This window comes from Ambystoma mexicanum, chromosome 4q (genome assembly GCF_040938575.1).
Source record: "Ambystoma mexicanum isolate Mex_15411 chromosome 4q, UKY_AmexF1_1, whole genome shotgun sequence".
Taxonomy (NCBI): domain Eukaryota; kingdom Metazoa; phylum Chordata; class Amphibia; order Caudata; family Ambystomatidae; genus Ambystoma; species Ambystoma mexicanum.
This window is the reverse complement of record NC_090928.1, coordinates 220,874,729-220,895,562: the sequence shown is the minus strand read 5'-3', so window position 1 is coordinate 220,895,562 and position 20,834 is coordinate 220,874,729. Positions and strand designations below refer to the sequence as shown.

Genomic DNA, 20,834 nt, shown 5'->3' with positions numbered 1-20,834 from the left:
CTCGGAACACAGCCAATCAACTCTGCTACTGACCTCATTCCAAACATTCTAGGGGTAATTTCCCCAGGGTGCAAATTGCATGGAGGGGCCACCCCCTAACGTGTAGACACGCGCACACTGCAGTCTCTCCAGGCAATTCTGAGGCCTTGACTCATGGAAGTGTTTTATGATGACGCAAGCCCATAGGAAAACGTTCCATGAATCTAACACAGAAATGTGTGCAGAACCCCAGTGTACGTGTTGCTTTAACACCCTGCACTAAATGGATTTGTAAAGGCCTCCCGCCATCCATTCATCACAGGAGGTGTTTACAGTGGCATTCCTCTGGGAGCTGCTTGCTTTACGCAGGTGCTAAAAGCTGACAGATTCCAAAGGGATTCACTGCACTTGCACTTGCGCCGAGCATGAAAAGCCCAGGCTGGCGTGAATGCGTTTGGCGTTGGCAATCGTAGCGCAAGAGGGAGGCACAACGGTCATTCTCATTGTTCTGACAGACGCAGCAGGGGGCATGGTCCCAAATGTACATGCCCACGACCCCCGTACATGTATTCCCATATGGCGAAAGGGGTCAAGATCTAAAAATGAAAGTGGGCAGACTCATCAACAAATGCAATGGGATGTGATGTCCCAGAAATTAGCATATCATGGGGAAATATGCACATTTCATTAAACTGACTTTGCATAACTACCCAAATTGCACAGGACGAATGGCATTTGCCGTTCATAAAATCCACACACACACAAAACCAAGAGAGGATATTTCCTTCTTGTAGTGTTTTTGAAAAAGTTAAACGGTGTCCATGTTTTAAACTCCATGAACCAATACACATGTTTTCCCTGGGACTTGCAGTATCGAAATGGGACATCTCACCTTTAGTTGTTTATTTTGCTTCAGGTCATATAGTGCAGTGGTGAAGTGGCCAGCAACAAACCTGACGACTGCAGTTACAGCCATGAGGTCGGTTTTAATTCATAAATTCAAAGAGGACTTTCAATGTTTCTCATTTTAGCTGGGGGGTGGGGGGAGACTGAGTCCACCCTCTGAATAAAGTGGGTGGACTCCGTCCCCCTGCGTGTACCCTCGACTTGAGTCTTGCGGGAAAGTCGCACTGTCGGCAGTGCCTTCGGTGCAATTTGCACTTAAGTGGAAATGTTACCAACGTGCATAACGCATCGTAGAACTCAGTAGGGCTAATGGCAGCTTGAACGCCCAAACTATTGCCCTGTGCTTCGGTCAAAAACTTGGGGTGGCCATTATTGCGCGATAATGACTCCTCTCGGGGCCTAAAAGGCTTAAATATGACAGGCTTCAGAGCCTGCAAACAGCAGCATGACGTGCTGTATCGCGCAGGTGTTTCGCTGCCAGAGCCCTGCGTCGTTATGCCCTGGCGTGCTTTGCAGAATCTGCCACTCGTGTTTCGCTTTCCCTGCTTGCGCATTCTAGAGGCAGGGCGAAGTGTAGAAGTGCCCGTCTAGTCAATAACCCCATTCCTGTGCGGGCAGCTCTTGCCAAGCACGCAGACAAGCGCTCTTGTCGCTTCGAGGGCCTGGGCATTCACACATGGCGGTAGCCAGGGCTGCGAGCCGAGGCCGCGGGCGCCACAAAGGCTCGGGCCTGCCCTCCCCTAATGATAGAGCGACCCGGACTCGGTTTCCACGGCAACCGGGCGCCTGCGGTGAAAGACCCATTGGGTGCTCATGTTGTCGGCCCATCCTCACCCCCCCCACCCGGGGGCCCTAATCAGAAATGGCCACTTTGGCCATGCAGTACCAGGCCTCGCCATGCCCCGCTGTTTTATTGGGTAGTTTCACTAGTGTGGCCCTGCCAAGACACCGCCTAAACGGCCTTTCATTCCAGTGTCACCGGTAGTGTTTCTCTGTGCTGCGTTTCGGCCCAATTTAAACTGGCGCGGTCCGGTAACCCTGGTATGGGGTGAGCACATGTCACAGTCCTGTCACACGTTGGTATTTCTGACTGCCAGTATTGCATTCTTATACAGGTTACTTCAACACACTGCAGTGGACCACGTAGCCTGGTTAGTATGTACCTTTGGAATAAGCTGTACTTCATTTTCCAAGCACAGGAATAACCGCATTTGGTGTGTCTGTGTGCTGAGCGTGTGTGTTCTTTGCTTTGTGCGTGAGTGCGTGTGTGTGCATCACACTGCAGCCACCAAGAGACGCTCGTTTTTTGCGCCATTTTGCACTCCTTTAGACCTTGAACGCATACATTAGCCTTGCTCTAAAGCTTCACGAAGGACCAGCACCGACACGGGAACCTCGTGACGACGTTAAAGGAAAGGGAGGAGAGTGGGGTAGAATGTGTGGGAAGCAGGCAGGGAAAGGGGGTGACTTGCGCGAGGAGAGAATAGAGGAGATAAGGAGGTGGGGGAGAAGGGAGAGTGCGCGAGAGGACGCCCAGCACACTCCTGGCACGTCCAAGCAACTGTCAGAAGTTTTGGAAGGCAGTGCTCGGTGCTTTTGTTCCCGGACTGCTGCAGCCCCGGTCCCTCCGCGGACCTTTGGTGTGAGGGGGGGAAAAATGACCACTTTTGATGAGGTCTTGAAAGAGGCCGGGGAGTTCGGCAGGTACCAGAAGAGGGTCTTCCTGCTGCTGTGTATGACGGGCATCACGTTCGCCTTTCTGTTCGTCGGGGTGGTCTTCCTGGGGCAGACCCCGGACTATTACTGGTGCCGGAGCCCCGGTGTGGCGGAGCTGAGCAGGGACTGCGGCTGGAGCGTGCAGGCTGAGCTCAACTACACGGTGCCTCCGGCGCGCCTAGAGGGCGGCTCGGCGCACTGCCAGCGCTATGATGATGACTTCCAGTGGAACAGCAGCTCCGTGGGCTGCGAGGGTCCCCCGCCGGCGGCGCTCTCCAACCGCAGTGAGGCGGCGCTGCTGCCCTGCCAGGACGGCTGGGTCTACCAGGAGGTGCGCACTACCATTGTCAGCGAGGTAAGGTATGCGCCGCGCACCTTCTCCAAGGCTGGCTGCTAAGAAATAGCGCAAGGGTGCGCCCGCAAACAAGAGTCACCACTTCACAATATTGCTCATGAATCGCGAAGGGATTCTATTGTGTGCATTGTAATGTATGGTGTATTGTATGTCATATATTGTAAAGTCACAGATAGTTCATTTCATGCACGTTCAGTAATTGTAGGTGTTCCTATAAGGATCCGTATTTATTCGTTGGTACTTGTAGTTTTGTTTTACATTTGTGACTTATTCATTTTTTTTGTTTTATTGTACTGATTTTAGATAGTGCCAGGTTGCAGCACGCTGCTTCAAGGTGCGTTGTATGGTACAAAGATAGGGTGGAAAACAGCGTGGGCACATCTGGACAAAGGGCCAGTGGGGAGAAAACCTCAAAGTTACACGCGCATGAGGGGGTACAGGTTAATAATCACAGTACGCACCTTTCTAATTAAACTTTTTTTAAAAAATACAAATACCAGAATGCACTGCCATGACATGCAGGAGTAGATGATGTATGCCACCTGGAACCTGGCAACTGAAGATCCTAATGGGAGCTCGCCTAGCTGCCCCCCAAAGAGTTGTACAGACAGCTAAGCTGGCACTGTAGCCCTCAGCCCACCTTTCTTTGGTAGGGTGTCATACGTTTGGAACATGCACCCCTCCTTACCAAGGCTACAGTTTCCCATTGCACTAACTAGGCTCAGTCCCCCCGAACCCGCCGACCACCCCCAACAATGATCCGTCCACCCCGACTTTAGAGGGCGCAGCTTCCCAGCGCATCTCCTTGGAGCCACAGCCGGCGCGAGGATGCTTGGCCCTGCGTTGTGTGAGCTTTCGTCAGGCATCATGGATGCCACCCATGGCGGTGGTTCTGTGGTCACATGTTGGGCACCGCAGATGCCTCCTCGATTCTGAGCGGTGGCCCGTGTCATGGGACTGGGGGAAGACCCCGTATGCAGTTATTGGAGTGGCACCTGGGGGAGGGCATTTTTAGGGGCATTTGTGGGAAATGGTCCACACTGAGCTGGCCCCGCTGGTTCAAATGCAGTGCTGGGTCGTGCATCGTGTCATTAAAGCCGTCCACCTTGAGCCGTAGAAGTAGCCCGCACTGGCCGCGGCTGGCCCTGTGGCGTGCCCACGATGCTGGGGAGTGCATCGTTTCTATTGCCTCTAATTGAGGTGTAGGAATGATTCAACTGACATTTCAAACGAAGGAGACACGAGGAGGCCACGGCGCTGCAGAAGCCTGCGCCAATGAGTTGCAATTCCTTCCTTTTCACCAACCTTACGTTTCCAAAACCAGACAGTGATGCACAGTTTTGTAAAATGTCACTTGTGGTGTTGGCTCATAGATCTCACTTTATTGACAATTAGTGAAAAAAAGAATGACTGGACTCTATAGTCCTAGAAAATGTGCGTGAGTACACCTCCACCTCAGTACTGTGTGCTTCTTCCTTATTTTGCTATCTTTCTCGCACTGTAATTCGAGGAAAAGTGGACCATCTGTGTTTGCCTTAGCTTCTCTTTTCTGTCAGTTTAGTGCAAAAGAGTCCCAGATGTCCGAAGCTTGGCAGAGTGTGTCTGCATACTAGTTTAAAACATAAATGTGTGTCATTTTTCTGTAAATTAGGCAGAACACAGATGTCTGGCGGGAGGGCTTCACTCACTGAACTATTTCGTCACACACAGCCTGTCTGCTATTTGACACTTAAGCTGTCCACTAAAAAAAAAAAGAAAATATTATTTAAATCAAGTAGCTTGAATTCACATGGAAAATGTTCTGTTAGAAAATAGGCAAAGGGGCATTCAAGTGACTGCCCTAATGCCGTGAAACCCTCCTAATAGTGTGACGTGCTTGTGCTGCACCCTCAAAACCCAGAACGGCCACAGATGCGGTGTCCTATAGAAGTGGTAGCTGGGTGAGTGACTCACACTCTTTGGTGAAGGTGGCTTCAGCACATAGTTCCTAGATACATTTATTGATGGATTAGTGAGCATCCCAAATTAAAATAGCCCTCTGGTACCTCAGGCCCAGTTCGGTGAGTTCCTTTAATAGGCTTTCGAAGCGTCATTAAGTGTTCTCAACCCTCTATTCTAAATGTAATTGCTGTGCTTGGCGGGCCATGCACACGGTGGGGAGGAGCATAGAGCGAGGAAGTGAGGGTTGGGCAGAGGAGGGGGCCGTCTAAGCCAATCCCATTCAAGAATCCCCCCCCGCCACACTCCCGTTTGACTAACCGCTTCGAGTGGTCATTGGTGGGTTCAGCCGCTCCGCTGCTGGCCCCGGCTTGCCCCTGCTTGCCCCTGCTGGCTGACGTTCTTTGCTGTGCCCAAGGCAGCAAGCATCTACATCCATGATTTGCACGCCACCCCATTGCTTTATTAGTTTTGGCTCATAGAGGTGGCAAAGACCACCACTGTGAGAAATATTCATTGGGATAGAAAATATGTGGGGCAGTCACTTCTCTGGCATATACAAAGTACTACACATAAGTCGCTACCATGACCAGAAGCCAATTTTCTCTGTTACCTACATTTTTGTCACCTGTCTATAGGGTGATAGATTCATTTATAAAGAAAAGGTAAAGTCCAGTAGGCAAACGTTCAATATTTGCGAGAACATTTGTAGACAATTGTCATACACAAAAGTTGTAATGTTAAAAATATCTGAATACGCGGAACGTGTGTGCCTATGCGGAAACGCCAAAGGTGTTGGGTTTGCTAACACTTGTCTCGGATCTGGCCCGCGAAAGAAGCCAAAAGCTGAGGCTGTGAGCGTGCATCGATTCACTAAAGACCTCACAATTTGTAGCTTCACTGTTTCCAGAAAGTGCCACCCCAGAGCTCTCAAGTTTCTCCATGATCAAGTCATCCAGCCTTGAGGTTTCTTGGCATTCTGAGATTTCTGGTCCTGAGTCTAACAGGGAAAAATCGAAACTACAAGTTCCAGAATTCAGAGAAAAAGAACAGCACCGGAAGACTTTTCTCATGAATGGCAGAGAGCTTGCATTTACCAATAGCCGTGTCACTCTAAATGTGTGCTTGCCATCTGGAGAATATCTCAGCCATGTGGCACGCTATACAACACGACAATGAAATGTCATCTTTATAAACATATATCAAAAGATGAAAATGAGGTCGCCCACATAGAAACATATGCAATTTATTCATAACACCTAATAAAAAACCTCGGACTAATGGGTCATGAGAGTTAGTACACATAAATTCCTCAACCACAATATAATTCATGTGTAGCCATTATATAGAGGAGACAAAATAATCTCACTGTATGTAGTAATTAATAACATAGAGTGATGTTAGGAATTGGTGGGTGACCTATCGAACTGCATTTGTTTTGATTGTATAAGTCCCCACACACATATGGGTGTCGACAGGTTTCAATCTGTTTCCAGCCTTGCCACTTGGACACAAGAAATACAGCCTTCTAGTTACTAATACAACCAATAGGCAATGGTGCAAGGCTTTCTTCAGGACACACACAAACTCCTGCGATGGAGTAATATTGTATCTTGATTTGCATTTGACCGCATACAACTTTCTAGAAAACAAATACATAAAAACTATTACAACCTACTATTTTTCCGACCAGGCATAATTATGCCACAGCATTGCATATAAACATATTCACATTATGGGTTCACAAGTTCACCAAACATATTATTTTGCTGTTCATCATTTCTCTTTTTAATTATAATTTTTTTTCGTTTATGAGAAAACTTTTTCAGACCTGGCACCTAATTGTACCGTTTCTACATTAGTAACTTCAATAATGTTTAATTTCAATGTGTTTAGTAAACTGGATAAGTTTCATTTCGCAATTTCCATTTCTTCCTAAGAATACTCAAATGGGTGTCTACAACAAACCAATTTACCGTAGAGGATCTCTGTCAGAGCTTAAAAGTTGGCTGTGTTGATATCTCAGTGCAGCACGTTGCGGCGAAATGATTTTTCTCCTGGACCTAACACAAAACCTAAATATATATAAGGCACAGTGTCAAGGTATTTCCCTGTTCAATTTTCTAAAGATATTTAAATCATACATTCAAGCGGACAATCCTACCTTTGTCTGCTTGTTGTCGTATGAGCGGCCTTCCTAGATTTGTGGAGGAGGGCAGGTGGTGTGGCTAGTGGACCGGGTTTCCTCTGTAACGCCTAAAGCTGACTGGAAATTTAAAAACAATATGGGGTGTTCTTTGAGCGAAAGGGAAAACAATTGTTCCACGATCTGGATAAACAGTGTGGCCAGATGATACAGAGTATCAGCCTTAACTTACTTTTAGCAGCTTATCGATCGCTCGTTTTTCCGAGTACAAACGTAGCAGTTTGTCTCCTCTATATAATGGCTACACATGAATTATATTATGGTTGATGAATTTATGTGTACTAACTCTCATGACCCATCATTTCGAGGTTTTTTATTAAGTTTTTTGAATAAATTGCATATTTTTCTATATAGCCGACCTCATTTTCATCTTTTGACATATGTTTATAAAGATATTTCACATTGTCTGTTCCATCACAAGTCCCTAACTGCTGCAACATCGTAGGGTAGCCAGTTGGGTTTCACTGTGTTAACTGTACTTATAGTCTTGTCCTCTCCCATGCTGGCCCCCTAAAAAAGAGGACTCCCTTATATGTGCTTGTTCAAGCAGTTCAACACTATACAACAGGGGTCTACAACCTTTTGCTCTCCAGATGTTTTGGACTACAAATCCCATTAGCCCCGGCTATCATAGTTAATGGTAAGGGAGCATGGGAGTTGCAGTCCAAAACATCTGGAGAGCCAAAGGTTGCAGACCCCTGCTATACAACAATACATACAAAACACACGTTTGCTAGCCAAAGACAGATATTTCCAAAAAATATCAAATAGTTTTAGGCATGTTTCACTCTGCATTTAGCTCGTTGGTGTGCTGCAGGGCATATGCTTGGATATTAACGTAGTTCAAGGCGTGGCTCATGTTATGCAACCTCAGCGATGCAACTATAGAAATTGCACATTTCAATTTTCATTAGGAAACACATATTCTCCATTATATCTATGCAGCACAGAGTTACCACACCACCAACACCCCTTACCCAGAGATGCTACCCTTCATTCAGGGCACGCTCATGCAGAGCACTCAAGCGGCGCATTGACAGATGTGAACACATCGCTCAGCCTTCGAGTGTTCTTTGCATTCTGGTACTTGTAGTCTGAAATTAATTACAGTAAAACAGGTAATTACAGGTTTCAGAGTGAAAAGAATAAACACAGCACTGGGTGAAATGCTCTCACCTGACAGGGGATGACCTAACATCTCAGCAAGCAGAGCCTGTTGCTATGCACACATGTTTAATCACGAATAGTCATTGTTTAGCTTTACCAATGAAAAGCAAACGATCAGAGTGCCATTCCTAATTGATCAGGAGAGTCCAGACTAATAGATTAGGATTAGGATTACGTTAATTGATTAATATGGTCTAGAATCTAGAGCCAATGTCATTTCCTAGAGAGGAGTGTGTCAGGGACCTAGACTCGGACAATAGGAGGACTTGATAGTACTGCCCCATTTTACCAATAGGACCACCTAGATGTGGAGGGTCTCTGAGTCTGTGAGAGCCCTATTGCCTCAGATGGGGGAGAGGGCCTGAGCGCATTAAGATAGGAGGATGTCTCAGTCACAGTCCCTCAGAATATAGTCTCAGTGAGCTGCGATAAGGACGATTTCAATGACATACCCCTCTGGGAACAGCAGTCTCTTCGATTCAGAACCACCCATTCACATTGAGGGTCTCAGGGTCAAAACCTCTCAGGCCAAGAGGGTTTCAGAGTCAGAACCACTGTGTTTAAAATGCTCTGGAGTCAGAGATTCATAGAGTAGAAGGGGCCTTTCAGACAAGGAGAATGCCAGCTCTAAGGTCATCAAGAGTCGGAGGTTGCCGTCATTAGAGTTTGCCATGTAGCAGATGCTACAATCAATCCTTCTATCACATGGAGGGCCAGTGACTGCTAGCCCCCCTGACTAATAAGGTTGCAGATCCTGAGCGCCCCACACTCTGATGGTCTCTGAGTCTCAGACTCTGATGACCCTACCAGTATCTGAGGGGAACGGGGCTGCCGGTCCTCGAACCAGCACAAACCACAATCTAAGAAGCTGTCCAGGTCAGAGCTCTCAATATTACGAAGGTTCCGGGGACTCTCAGACAATAAGGGCCTCAGTGACAAAGCCCCTCAGACTAGGAGAGTGCAAGGCCCAGTCAGAGTAGCCCAGTGTAAGGGCCCCTCGGGCTAGGAGAGAGCTCCCCGAATAGAAGGGCTGTCTGTTTATGAACCCCAATGACTAGGATGGTTCGCGAGTCAGCAACTCTCAGACTAATAGGGGGTCAGAATTAGAGTTGCCCTGACTAGAAGGGTGTCAAGGCCCATCACAGTAGAAGGGCATTAGTAGAAAGTAACTTCAGTAAGTTCAACAGAGCACCACGTTAGGAGTATTAGCTTCATACAGGAGACTTGTAACCCAGCAAGGACTTAAAACATTGTGAAGTTTGGAAAACCAAACAGATAATTTCCCAAGAATTCTTCCTTTCCCTTATAATATTTTGATGTCATGATCAGATATGTTCAACAGGGACAGAAAAGTACACCTATCGAAACTTCATGTTCACCCCCAAAAATGTATGTGCCATTTTTCTGCTGCCTTTTTGCATTTGTATTTTATTTTAATTTATAGCGCTCTACGCAGAGAACAACAGCAGTACAACAAATCAGGCAATGATAAAAAAACAATTTCATAACAGAAGATTTAAGGAGGAGACAGAGATGAAAGAAGGTGCGCTTTTAAGCGGGAGCGGAATATGTGAAGGGAAGGGGGTGCATGGATATCAGGGGGGGGGTTGAGCATTCCAAGACTTGGGGGCAAGAAGAGAAAAAGGACGAACATCTGGGGACGTACAGGGGGGGTTTATGGGTTATGAGAAGATGAAGGCGCTGAGAGCGGAGAGAGCGTGAAGGAGAATAAGGTGTGATAAGAGAAGCGAGATAGAGAGGAGCAAGGCCATGGTAGCACTTGAAAACTCTACAGAGAACATGAAAGAGGAGGCGAGAGCCACAAGGAAGGAGGGAGGCAGAGCTAAGAGATGACCTAATGACAGAAGATCGAGGAGGAAGTAGAAGAGAAGGCGAATAGCGGTGTTAAATACAGAACGAAGCACAGGCACACGCACCTCTCTTCCTTATTCTCCTTCCTCCTTCCTCCACGCCACAGCAAACAGCAGAAACCACAGCCCTTTGCACACCACCGTTTTTTAGCCCGTCTGCGCCATTGCAAAAGGGGACCAGCCATGTGCACATCAGTCAGCAGCTGCCGCCACCGAAGGCTGCTACCTTCGGTTTTCTGTGCAGAGGGGACCTGGCCTAGCAGTTCGGGCTGGGCTGCTACCTTCGGTGGTTTAGATTCATTCGAAACCTTCCACCCATCACCTTTGTGGTCAGTTTGTTTCTCCTTGTGAGAGAGGGTATGCCCAGACGTGGGTCCCTTGCTCGCTGCGCCACAGGGAACCAGGCTGCACCTCACTGAGGAGGCCCAACTAGGCCGAAACATGTCTGGGGTTGCTTGGTTTTCTGTGCAGAGGGGACCTGGCCTAGCAGTTCGGGCTGGGCTGCTACCATTGGTGGCGGCAGCTGACTGATTTGCACATGGCTGGACCCCTTTTGCAATGGCGCAGACGGGCTAAAAAACGATGCTGTGGAAGGTTGCCCAGAGCAATTGCCAGTGGTTTAGATTCATTCGAAACCTTCCACCCATCACGTTTGTGGTCAGTGGAGTTTCTGCATGGACACGGTCAGCCTGGCTGCAGGACACTCACAAAGTAAAGTCCCCACTTTGGATGTGAGTAGGGCAGGTGAAAAAAACTACAAATCAGTCAGGAAGAGTGTGTCGCAGTGTCTCTTAATGTTCCTATCATGTCAAACCTTGCGCCTTTTTACACGGCAAAATTAAGAATTGATGAGTGCATGGAGCACATGTTTCCTTAAACAGTGACAGTCATTTATTTCAGGGATGGGCAGACCACTGCCATGTCTTACCTCATCCCTGTGCTCCAAAATTGTATTGGCGACCGCAAAGCTGCCAACTTCAAAACCTCTCGTTTTGTGCTGTTATTGAAATAAAATAATGCTATTCCCCTGTGAGAAAGAAAGTAGTAATTGGGGCCTCTGGAGGGTAGGCCATGCCCAGCGGGTGGGACCTTCCTGCACAGGGCAGCATGAGAGGATTCATGAATAACCATTGTACACTACTCCACAGCAATGCCCTAATCTGGTGCCCCCAGTGAGCCGCCATCAGAATATATCCTTGTCGTCTCACCCCATTGACGGCCTCCAGTAATCTGCATAACATACACTATCCCTAACATTGTAAGCACTGCTGATGCTTGGGAAGGCCTGCAGATACTCCCATTCCCATTTAAATGGACATGCCCTCAAAATGCTCATCATTTTGTTTATTATCTGTGGGCTTTGTCATTATAATCTGTAGCCCTAATCCTTAAAAAGAAAAACAAAATGTCTCCCAGTCATTAGGGGCTTGACGGGCATCATGAACAACTCAATGGTGCTGTCAGTTCAGTCAATGTTTCTCCCACAGAGGGCAGTGTTTCAAGAAAGTCTGGTTTCTTACCCCACTTGGGCTTTAGTGGCTTCCCTTGCCCGTAGACTACGTGTCACAGCTCGGAGCCAATTCCTTTATCGCTGGTCCCTCCTTTCTTGGTTCACTGTAGCTCGATCTGGGGGTGGGATCACCATAATCTCCTCTGGATGTTTCTTCCCATCACTGGACAGCCCTCAGCTAAGCCTGCAGCTTCCGGAGGGCCACTGAAAAACCAAGGCCCCCATTCTTCAAGACCAGTCTCCTTGTTATGGCCTCTGTCGTGGAATTATGAATATATCCAGATTTTAGCAGAGAGTGAACAAGATCCACAATAGGAACGAAGAGCTCTGATGTAAAACACCTATTAATGGAAGCAGAGCAACCAGGGTTACATGTGTTTATATCGAGGTAATATATAACGAATGCCCATATATCAAATCTTTTATCTTGAAAATGTGAATGCATTTTTTTGGAGGGCGGGGTCCCCCACAAACCCCTGTTTCCCACCCCTAAAACCTATCCCGACCTTTTCCCCAAAAAATCTAACTCTTTACCCTACATCAAATACCTTCACTATAAAGGTTTTCAAGATAAAAGATTCAATATATAGGATTCGATATACACACTGTATACCAGCAACCAATAGGCCCAAATCAATACTAACTTTCAAGACTTCCTGTATTGTGTGGCTGCTCAAGTGACTCATGCTGTTCTCTGGCAGTGGATGGTCAAAGCTCGACCTGAGCGGTGCAAATCCTTTAATGTCCTACCCTTTTTCAGGAACATGTTGATTGACGGAATGGATAAATGCTTGGTTTCAAGTAGCCCTTAGGCAGCTTGTAACTCTTGGCAAAAGAGACGCCGTTTTGTTAATAACGCCTGCATCCAGGCGACCTTTAATCAAACAAATGTCTGATTTTTTTTGCCAGACAGTGTTTTTATGATTTTCCTTTTGAGTGTGGCATTTCTTTCTGAAACAGTCTCTTATGATTTCTTAATCCAGGACCATCCCCTCACCAACCCGAGATATGCGTCAAAGCTAGGACCCTTTAACTCAACAATCACTAATTTGTGCACATTGGCATGCAGGCTCAAAGTGGGTAGTGCGCAAGGATTCCAGTCTCTGACCTCACTGGCACACACAGTCACAATACTGCAAGGAGATGTAGGGATCCTATCTGCAGCTCTGGACTGGTAGTCTTCTGAGAGCCATGTGGCTCCTGACCATCTGGCAGGACACTCACGCACAAACCTGCACTGGCACGTGGTGAGGGGGCCTGTTCATTTCCCACCACCTGCCAGGCCTGTTCCCTCAATTATACACCAGAGTATGAAACCTGTGAGGACTTGAACACCTATCACTCAGATATGCGCCATGACATAGAAGCACACGTTTAACATCACCACAGGTCCCCCACCCCGTTCCCTTGGCAGGAATAAGATCCAACCGCACACACCACACAGCCCCATGTCTGACACTAGACCGAAATCATGCAGGCGCACACATCACCTCAACACACCCAGGCTGGAAGGTGGTTAGAAGGGCAACAGAATTTATTTTCACTGTGTGCCAGGTTCCCGTCAGAAACCTAGCCCAAAATGTGATCACTAGGGCCGTTATTTTTTTCTGACCGCCGCCCCCTCACAATATTCCGACTGGACAGTGTTGCAGAAGGTTCCCAGGTTTCTGAACTCTTTCCTTGACCACCTTTTTACCCCATCCTCCAATACATTAAAGACTATAATAAAAAAAGACTATATAGCAATAGGATTCTCTTTTATGGATTTCAATGGGCGATTCGCACACTTCCTGTGCACGCCCCTGTTACACATCTGTCTCCCATATGTGCGCTGGTGTGCTATGTCATGCACACCTGTGCTTGTGATTCCTAATGCTCATTTATTTGCAGCCAATCCTATGCTAAAGTTTGCCTGAATTGTCACCATGTGTTATCCACAGAATACCTTCACGATGAAGAGGAGTAGGAGACCACATGGACAGACCGTGGGGGTGAAATTGCAGGAGGACAGAGGTCGCTCTCACAGCTTATCCTGTATGTAGTATGGCATTCTGGGTTGAGGCACAGGCTGTGCATAGCCTGCACTTGTGCTGAACCCTTTCTCTGAGTGTATGACCGTGTCATTGGCCTCCACACCAAGCCTTTTTCTTTTCTCCCCAGGACAGTCTGTTCTGCATGTAGTATGGTGTTGTGCATTAGGACACAGGCTTTACTTAGCCCGCTTAGCCCCATTGTGGCATGTCATTTTGAATGGCAAAGCCAACAGGAGTATGTCTTCTGCTGGGATAGTGGCTGAGCCAGCCTGGGCATATTTTCTTATAGTGTCATTCCTGGCATTATGCATGGAGCAAAAATTAGTATGTTCTTATATGGGAATACTAGCATATACCTAGGTGCTGCCAAAGTGGACATGTATGGGCACAACCAGCGTGAACATGTTTTAATACTGGCATGTATTGTGGGCAAAGGTATTATGGAAATGCTCCTATGCACTCATCTGTTGGATTTTTGGATTAAAACCGATTGCACATTGTCTGGCTTTTTAACCAGTTTTTCACATAAAGTGTGCTGTATATCACACAATCTTAACCTGGTATTCACAAATATTTCTTGGGGAGGGAGTGACCTTTCCTCACTCTGAACCCGTTTTGGTTGGTTCGTACTTACACCCCTCCGAATTAACTTAATCACCAGCCGCCAATGGGTGAGTGGCTGGTGGGTGAATGGGTATGAATGTGTGTGCATGCAAGGCTGGGACCCAGGCAAGGGGCAGTGTATCATGGATGCTTACTTACATGTTTTACTGGTATTTTTGGGAAAAGCCAGCTTGATTAATGTTATTACACAGAGGAGGGGCGGGGGTTTATAGCATAATAGGGCAGGCAGACTTGACATTTCCTTTCTTTGGCATGGCATTTATAACTCACATAAGGGGCCCGGTCAACATGTGTTCTTACATGGGGAGGTTGGAGGCACTTGTGCAGTCAACAAGTACATGTTTTCTTACTGTGGAATTGCATGTTTTACTGGTGTTAAAGGCAAAGTCAACATGATGAGTGTTCATAAATATTGGGTGTAGGCATACATGCAGCCACACAAGGAAATGGTTCTTTACTGTAGCAGTGCATGTTTTACTGGCATTGAGGGCAAAGTCAACATGAGCATTCATACATGGTGGTTCAGGGTTTGGGAAAGCAATTTGTGCAGCCTCAGACATATGTTTTCTTTTTGTGGCAGGAGAGTTTTACTGGCATTAAGGGCAAAGCCAACAAGCGAATGCTCATACATGGGGATGCCGGCAGAGCCAGCATGAACATGTTTTCTTATGGTGTCGTGACTGTGCACAATATTACTGGCCACACGCACAGTTGGCTGGTACATTTGGGTGTCAGGACTCAGGAGCCAGGCACAGCCTGTTCTTTCTACCCTCCCTGGGTAAAAGATGTAAGTTTTGATTAAATCACATACTTCCATCACACCTAGAAACACTTGTGCACAGGCGCGTTATAAATGCCACATCACATCATATCATCTTTCGCCTATTGCAGTGCGTGGCATTTCCTGGCAGCATTACGAACATCATGCACATTGCTCATGCTTGGTGGTCCAGGCAAACCTGGCATGTGGCGTGGCCCTTGCTTTGTTGTCGAGCTTGGAAGTGGGCCCACATGATGGCTCGCAGGGGGCGCCCGCATCTTGGGCTACCGTACGCACTGCTGGACATCTTCAGCCAGCCTCGTCTCCCAGATTGCTCCTGGGGTAGTTCTATGAGCAGCAGACACTGAGAGATTGTTGGTCTGTGGGTCCATAATCATTCTGTATCTTGGAGGCTCTGAAGCCATTTTCTAGACCAGCAAAGCAACTGCAAATGTAATGCAGCACCTTAGGATTGGCAAGTATGCATGCTCAGGGCCGGCTGAAGATGTGTTGGGGCTCGTAGCGGCTAATTTCACCATGATGTTTGGGGGCCCGCTGCCTATAGATGGGATAAACAGTGTCAGGCACCTGGGGGATGGCTGTGGGGGGTGGGGGGTTGTTCAATTATAATTGAAACAAAGTAGAGCAGTGAGGGGTTAGTAGGTGCTGACTGTCACCAGGACAGACAGCCAGGGCGTGGGGCACGAAAAAAACCAAGGAGGCACATTTGAAGTATATGATAATTGCATGAAAAGAACCACCAGCGCATATTCTTACATCTTCCTGGTCCCCTGCATGCAATTCCCGACACTCTGAACTTGGGGTGTAATTGTGAAGAGTAAATGAAGGAGAAATCGACTTACTTTTATCCTGCGCTTTGTGAGGAAAAAAAACGCTGCTTGCAAAATACGGCTTTATTTTGCAGCCATATTTAAATATCATTTAGTATTAGATAACTGGCTCATTGGTTGAGTTGTAATCATTTCTGATGCTTCCCATGTTTCTCAAAAGGCATTCTAGGACTGCAGAAGCTATCTTTGTTCCACGGTTTGCTCACATATGTTACAGTACAGATATTAAAGGTTAGCAGGTGTGAATATAATGGCTTTCTGGCTGAACAGCTCAGAAAAACATCCAAAAAGGGTTAGTTAATTCTAGACGCCAGATTTGACAGGGAATACATATTGAAGGCACTGAATTGGCAAGGCCTTTGATGATTTATTTATGTATGCTGTCAGTATATCATTGAAAAATGTTATGAATCATTTTGTGAAAGGGGTGCGAAGAAAACTTGTAGGTCTGCAACGGAACAGCGTTTTTATTGATTCTGTAAATGGCCAGGTGCACTGTGATGATGATAAGTTATTTATAACGTGCTAAACACCCAGAGCTTTCTAAGCGCGGACCTGGGGATCGAACCTGTGGTGCTCTGTGTCGTCTTGCTTCCAAGGCGAGCAGTTGCCCCTGAGCTATCCTCCCGAGACTGTGCACCGGCACTCCTTGGCATACCAAAGAGAGTCCATCACTGAGGAGCACAAGCACAGCACATGGAAGCATCTCAAACACAATGCACTGACATCACACAGCTCCCACATCCCCCATTAGTGCCCTCATGGAGCGTGGTGTGCATCAACATTTTTTGGGAAAGCCGCCATGGTGTATCGGAGGACAGTGCAGTGGCGAAAGGGTCTGGAAAATGTACCGTATGCATTCTGTTGGTTGCCATAAAGGAAAGAAATGACCAGGGGAGTGAGAACTGCTTTACACGTGAAATATGTAGGCTATTATTTTCTGTGGTGCTTGGAGGCAGTTGTCGTAACGGTCCCTTTTCTTCTGCCACAACCTGTTTGTGGCAAACTCTTTTAGTGGTGAGTGGTGGCAGGTCATTTGCAGATGGGGAGTGATTTGCACATGAGATAGGTTGGGTGGGCGCGCGGGTGGCTGTGCGCTGTGGATGGAATGCGGTAGTTGGGCACGTGGAGGCATGCATGGGTGAATGAAGGTGGGGTGGGTCTGTGGAAGGATTACACTATTGGGTGCATGGCCGAAGCCCGCTGCCTGTAGGCTGCAGGGCATCCACTTAGGAGCATAGGGCTGCAACATACACATCGCAGGAAGGCATGCTCGAGGGTGCATCAGGTACAGGGTGGTGCTTGCATAGTGCCGTGTGTGCAGATTGGTTGCAGTAGCGTTAGTGCTGCAAACTGAATGTGGGTAGGTTGGCAGTGACACAGTACTTTATGAATGGGAGTGGGCATGCCTATAGTGTGTGAATGAAAATGTATAGCGGTGCAGGAGAAAGTGTTTTCTTACCACATTGTGTTACCTGTTGCAATTTGTTGCTGCATACCTACATGGTGGTGCGTCGGTTGGGTAGGACTGCTGGTGGCAGTGGTGTGTATGTTGATGGTCATAGTTGGTGAAATGGTGAAATTGATGGTGGCTGTGTGCAGATTTGTGAAGTAGGCCGAATGTTGTGAAAATGTTGAGGTTAGTGACACAATATTTTGTGAATGGCTGTGGGTGGAGGTGGTGGAGGAAGTGGTATTTTTGTGCATTGTGGTAAGTGCAACCTGTGCTTGTGATGGGGTATTTTATGGTGTGGGGGTTTTGGGGTGAAGTGCTGCTATCTACGTGTGGCACATTTGTGCAAAATTGTCGCTGGCCACATGGCCATTATGTTAAATGTTGCCATTTGTTGCTGCGTAGCGCCATGGCACTGTACACATTGGGTTGGAGTGTTGGTGGCAGTGGTGTCTATGTGGATTGTCGCAGATGCTGATATGGAGACATGCATGGTGGCATTACGTTGCCAAGAGTGTGTTGAAGGCCTAGACTATTGGATGCATGGCCGAAGGCCGTAGGCCCTAGGCCATGCGTTCAAGAGCCTAGGCTTTGAGGACTAGCACGCCAGTAACGTATTTTTGAATGTGCATGAGTTAGAGGTTTGTGACTTGTGAATGGTAGTGTGTACGCCCATAGTATGTGATTGAAAGTGAACAGGGATGCAGGAGAGAGTGTCTTGTTTGTACATAATGGTAACTCTGGCAATTTGTTACTGTACACCTCCATGGCGGTACCCTGTGGTTGGAGATGCTGCAGTGAACAGTTACGCCGTGTGGGCACTGGGTGCAATGCTTGTATACTGTCAGCATTTTACAGGGTATGGTTGAAGGGCAGCTTATATGTGCTTGGATAGTGTGCTCTGTGCTCAATGCTTGCAATATGGGCAATGTTCTAAGCATGTTGTGTTTACGTTGCCAGTGAAACAATCCTTTCTGAGTGGAAGTGGGTAAGGCAATAGTATGTCAATGAAAGGGTGTAGGGGTGCCGGAGGCAGCGTAATGTTTATACATTATGGTAACAGTTGTGTGTAATGATGTGTATGTCTATTGTGGTGTCGAGGTTGCTTAGGAGTGCTGGTGCCACTGGTGCATGACATGTATTGTTGAATTTGGTGGGGGGAATGTGTGGAAGGATCGGACCCACTGGAGCAATGCCGGTTTGGCAGTGCAAGAGGCATAGGGTGCTGAGCTTTGGAGAATGTGTGTGGAGCACATTGTCTACGTGCTACAGCAGGACAAGTCAGTTGCAAAGCGTGTATTGTGCATTGTATGGTTGTGGTGATATTTCCAACATGCCACAGTATTTGGTGAGCGTCAGGAGACGGTGCAATGAGAAGTTCGGTAGTGTGGCCACAGGGTGCAGCGCATACATAATGTGAGTATTGAAGTGGGTTATGGTTGCAGGGCAGGTTATATGTGGTTGGTTACTCTGCTGTGTGCAGATTTATTGATGTCCCCCTAATGTTGTGAAGGTGGTATGCATAGGTTGGGAGAGACACAATAGCGTGTGAATGGTAGTGCGTAGGGGTGATGCAGGGTATGGCATGTTTGTGGATCGTGGTAATTGCAACCTGTTTTCAGCAATGGGTGCTTTATGGAGTGAGGGAGTTGGGTTGAAGTGTTGCTATGTACGTTACCTTTGTGTACTGTGTTAGCTGCCTACATGGTCATATACATGCATTCATGGTGTTGTTGTAGGTGTGCGTAAGGGTGGAGTGTTGTGTCCATGGCGAAAGGTGTGCTGGGTGCGTCGGCATATTCCTGTGGGTGGTGAAATAGGGCATTGTGTAGGAAAAGTTTATGGTGGAGGGGCTTTGAAAGCAAAGGGACATTTGGAGTTGTGTACAGAAATGGTAGTGTGCAATGTGGAGTTTCAGTATGTGGTTGGTGTAGGTGTTTTTGAAAATTGAATAGTTGTTAATAGGTGACAGTAAGGGACTGTTGGAGAAATCGAGTGCAAAGAGAAGAAGAATTGTGTGTCCTTTACTGGGCCATGGCCTTAGCTGTAGCTAGGGAAAAGCGCACGTGCCACATCATGGCTTTTTGTGGAAAATACGCGTGCAAAGGGAAGAAGTATTGTGTGTGCTTTACTGGGGCGTGGCCCTAGCTGTAGCTGGGAAAGTGCATGTGCCACATCATGGCTTTATGAGCCTTAGCAAATGGAATTGTGGGGATTATCCAATGAGGATTGGAGGGTGTGGTTTAACTGAATGGGCAGTGACTTATTCACCGAAAGGTAGATGTACTAAGGTTGGCTGAGATGGCAAGACTGCGAGTGCTTATACTTGGTGATAGCTTTGTGCACGATCTATACAGTTATGCCGTGGAAAGAGGCTTCAATACTAATTTTTAGTTGGAAAGAGCACAGGCTTTTATGAGTGGGGTTTCAGCTGCATGGCTCTTCTTTGCAAATATGTGGGCTCTGTTGGTACAGAAGTTTCTGGGAAGTGTAGTCTTGTTGAGAGTTTAACTCGCTACTTTTAATGATGCTGTTCTCTGAGATTAAAGAGAGAGAAGCACAATACTCTGCCTCTGTGTCTGTAATAGAATCATGACTTTCCGGAATGTTAGTATGAAAAACCTGCATTCTCTCTGATTGTCTGTCTTTACCGCCTGGTGCACACTTCGCGGTCCTTCTAGTCTCGGAAGCAACCTCAATGACTACCTGCTGCCTTCTCCTACTTTGCATCCTGGGCTTTTCCATTCATTTGGAGCAGTCCTGCCTTTATCCCACGCAACAATGCCAATGTTCTCCCTGAACCGCTCAAAGGTGCCAAGGACGCCTTATCCAAGACAGCACTTTTCATAGTGCCAGCAGCCTTAACAGTTGCAGTCACATAATGGCATTTGCTACTGCCTTCCTTTTTTTGTCCATAGTTTATTGCTAAACGAGAAAAAGCAAAGAATGCCATTGTTCCCACAGTGTTGTGCTAACAGTACTGGAAGTACTGCTATTAAGCTATTTCTGACCAGCAGCTTCATTTGAAGATGTTCCAATTCACTTCGACATACAAAATCCACTACAAGTTCTGGGTGCGACTCAGAGCTCTTGGGCTGCTGTGGTGGTGATTTGATGCAGTGTGGATGTTTTGTGACATAGCATTGCATGACATTTGAACAGTTAATACGGTGCTGTATTCTGTATTCACTACAGTGCTTTGCATGCACTGTGACACATCTTGTGTGGCATTTTCGCCTCTCTTGTTTTGGGTCTGATGGGCGTGTGGAGTGGCTGAGGTTGAGGTGTATCTTGGTGGCTCTCAGCCAGAATGGTTTGGGAGGAAATCTCGGTGGACTTGCTGCTTATGTAACCGACTAGCAAGCTTCCGTGCTTCTGGGGTGCGCAAGGGTGGGCCTCGGGTCTCTCGTGCACCCATTTAATTATGGGTTTTGGTGTATCCTGAAAGTGCTACCGATTGCTCTG

General features: G+C 47.2%; 1 protein-coding gene across 1 annotated transcript in view; it reads left to right on the top strand.

Moving 5' to 3' along the window:
• Window positions 1-2,326: 2,326 nt before the first annotated feature.
• SLC22A3 (solute carrier family 22 member 3) overlaps window positions 2,327-20,834 on the top strand; it is a 913,774-nt gene continuing 895,266 nt past the window's right edge. Inside the window, exon 1 of the mRNA XM_069607751.1 lies at window positions 2,327-2,956. Within this exon, the coding sequence (XP_069463852.1) occupies window positions 2,543-2,956 (414 nt within the window). The 5' untranslated portion in view covers window positions 2,327-2,542. The remainder of the gene's footprint in view (window positions 2,957-20,834) is intronic.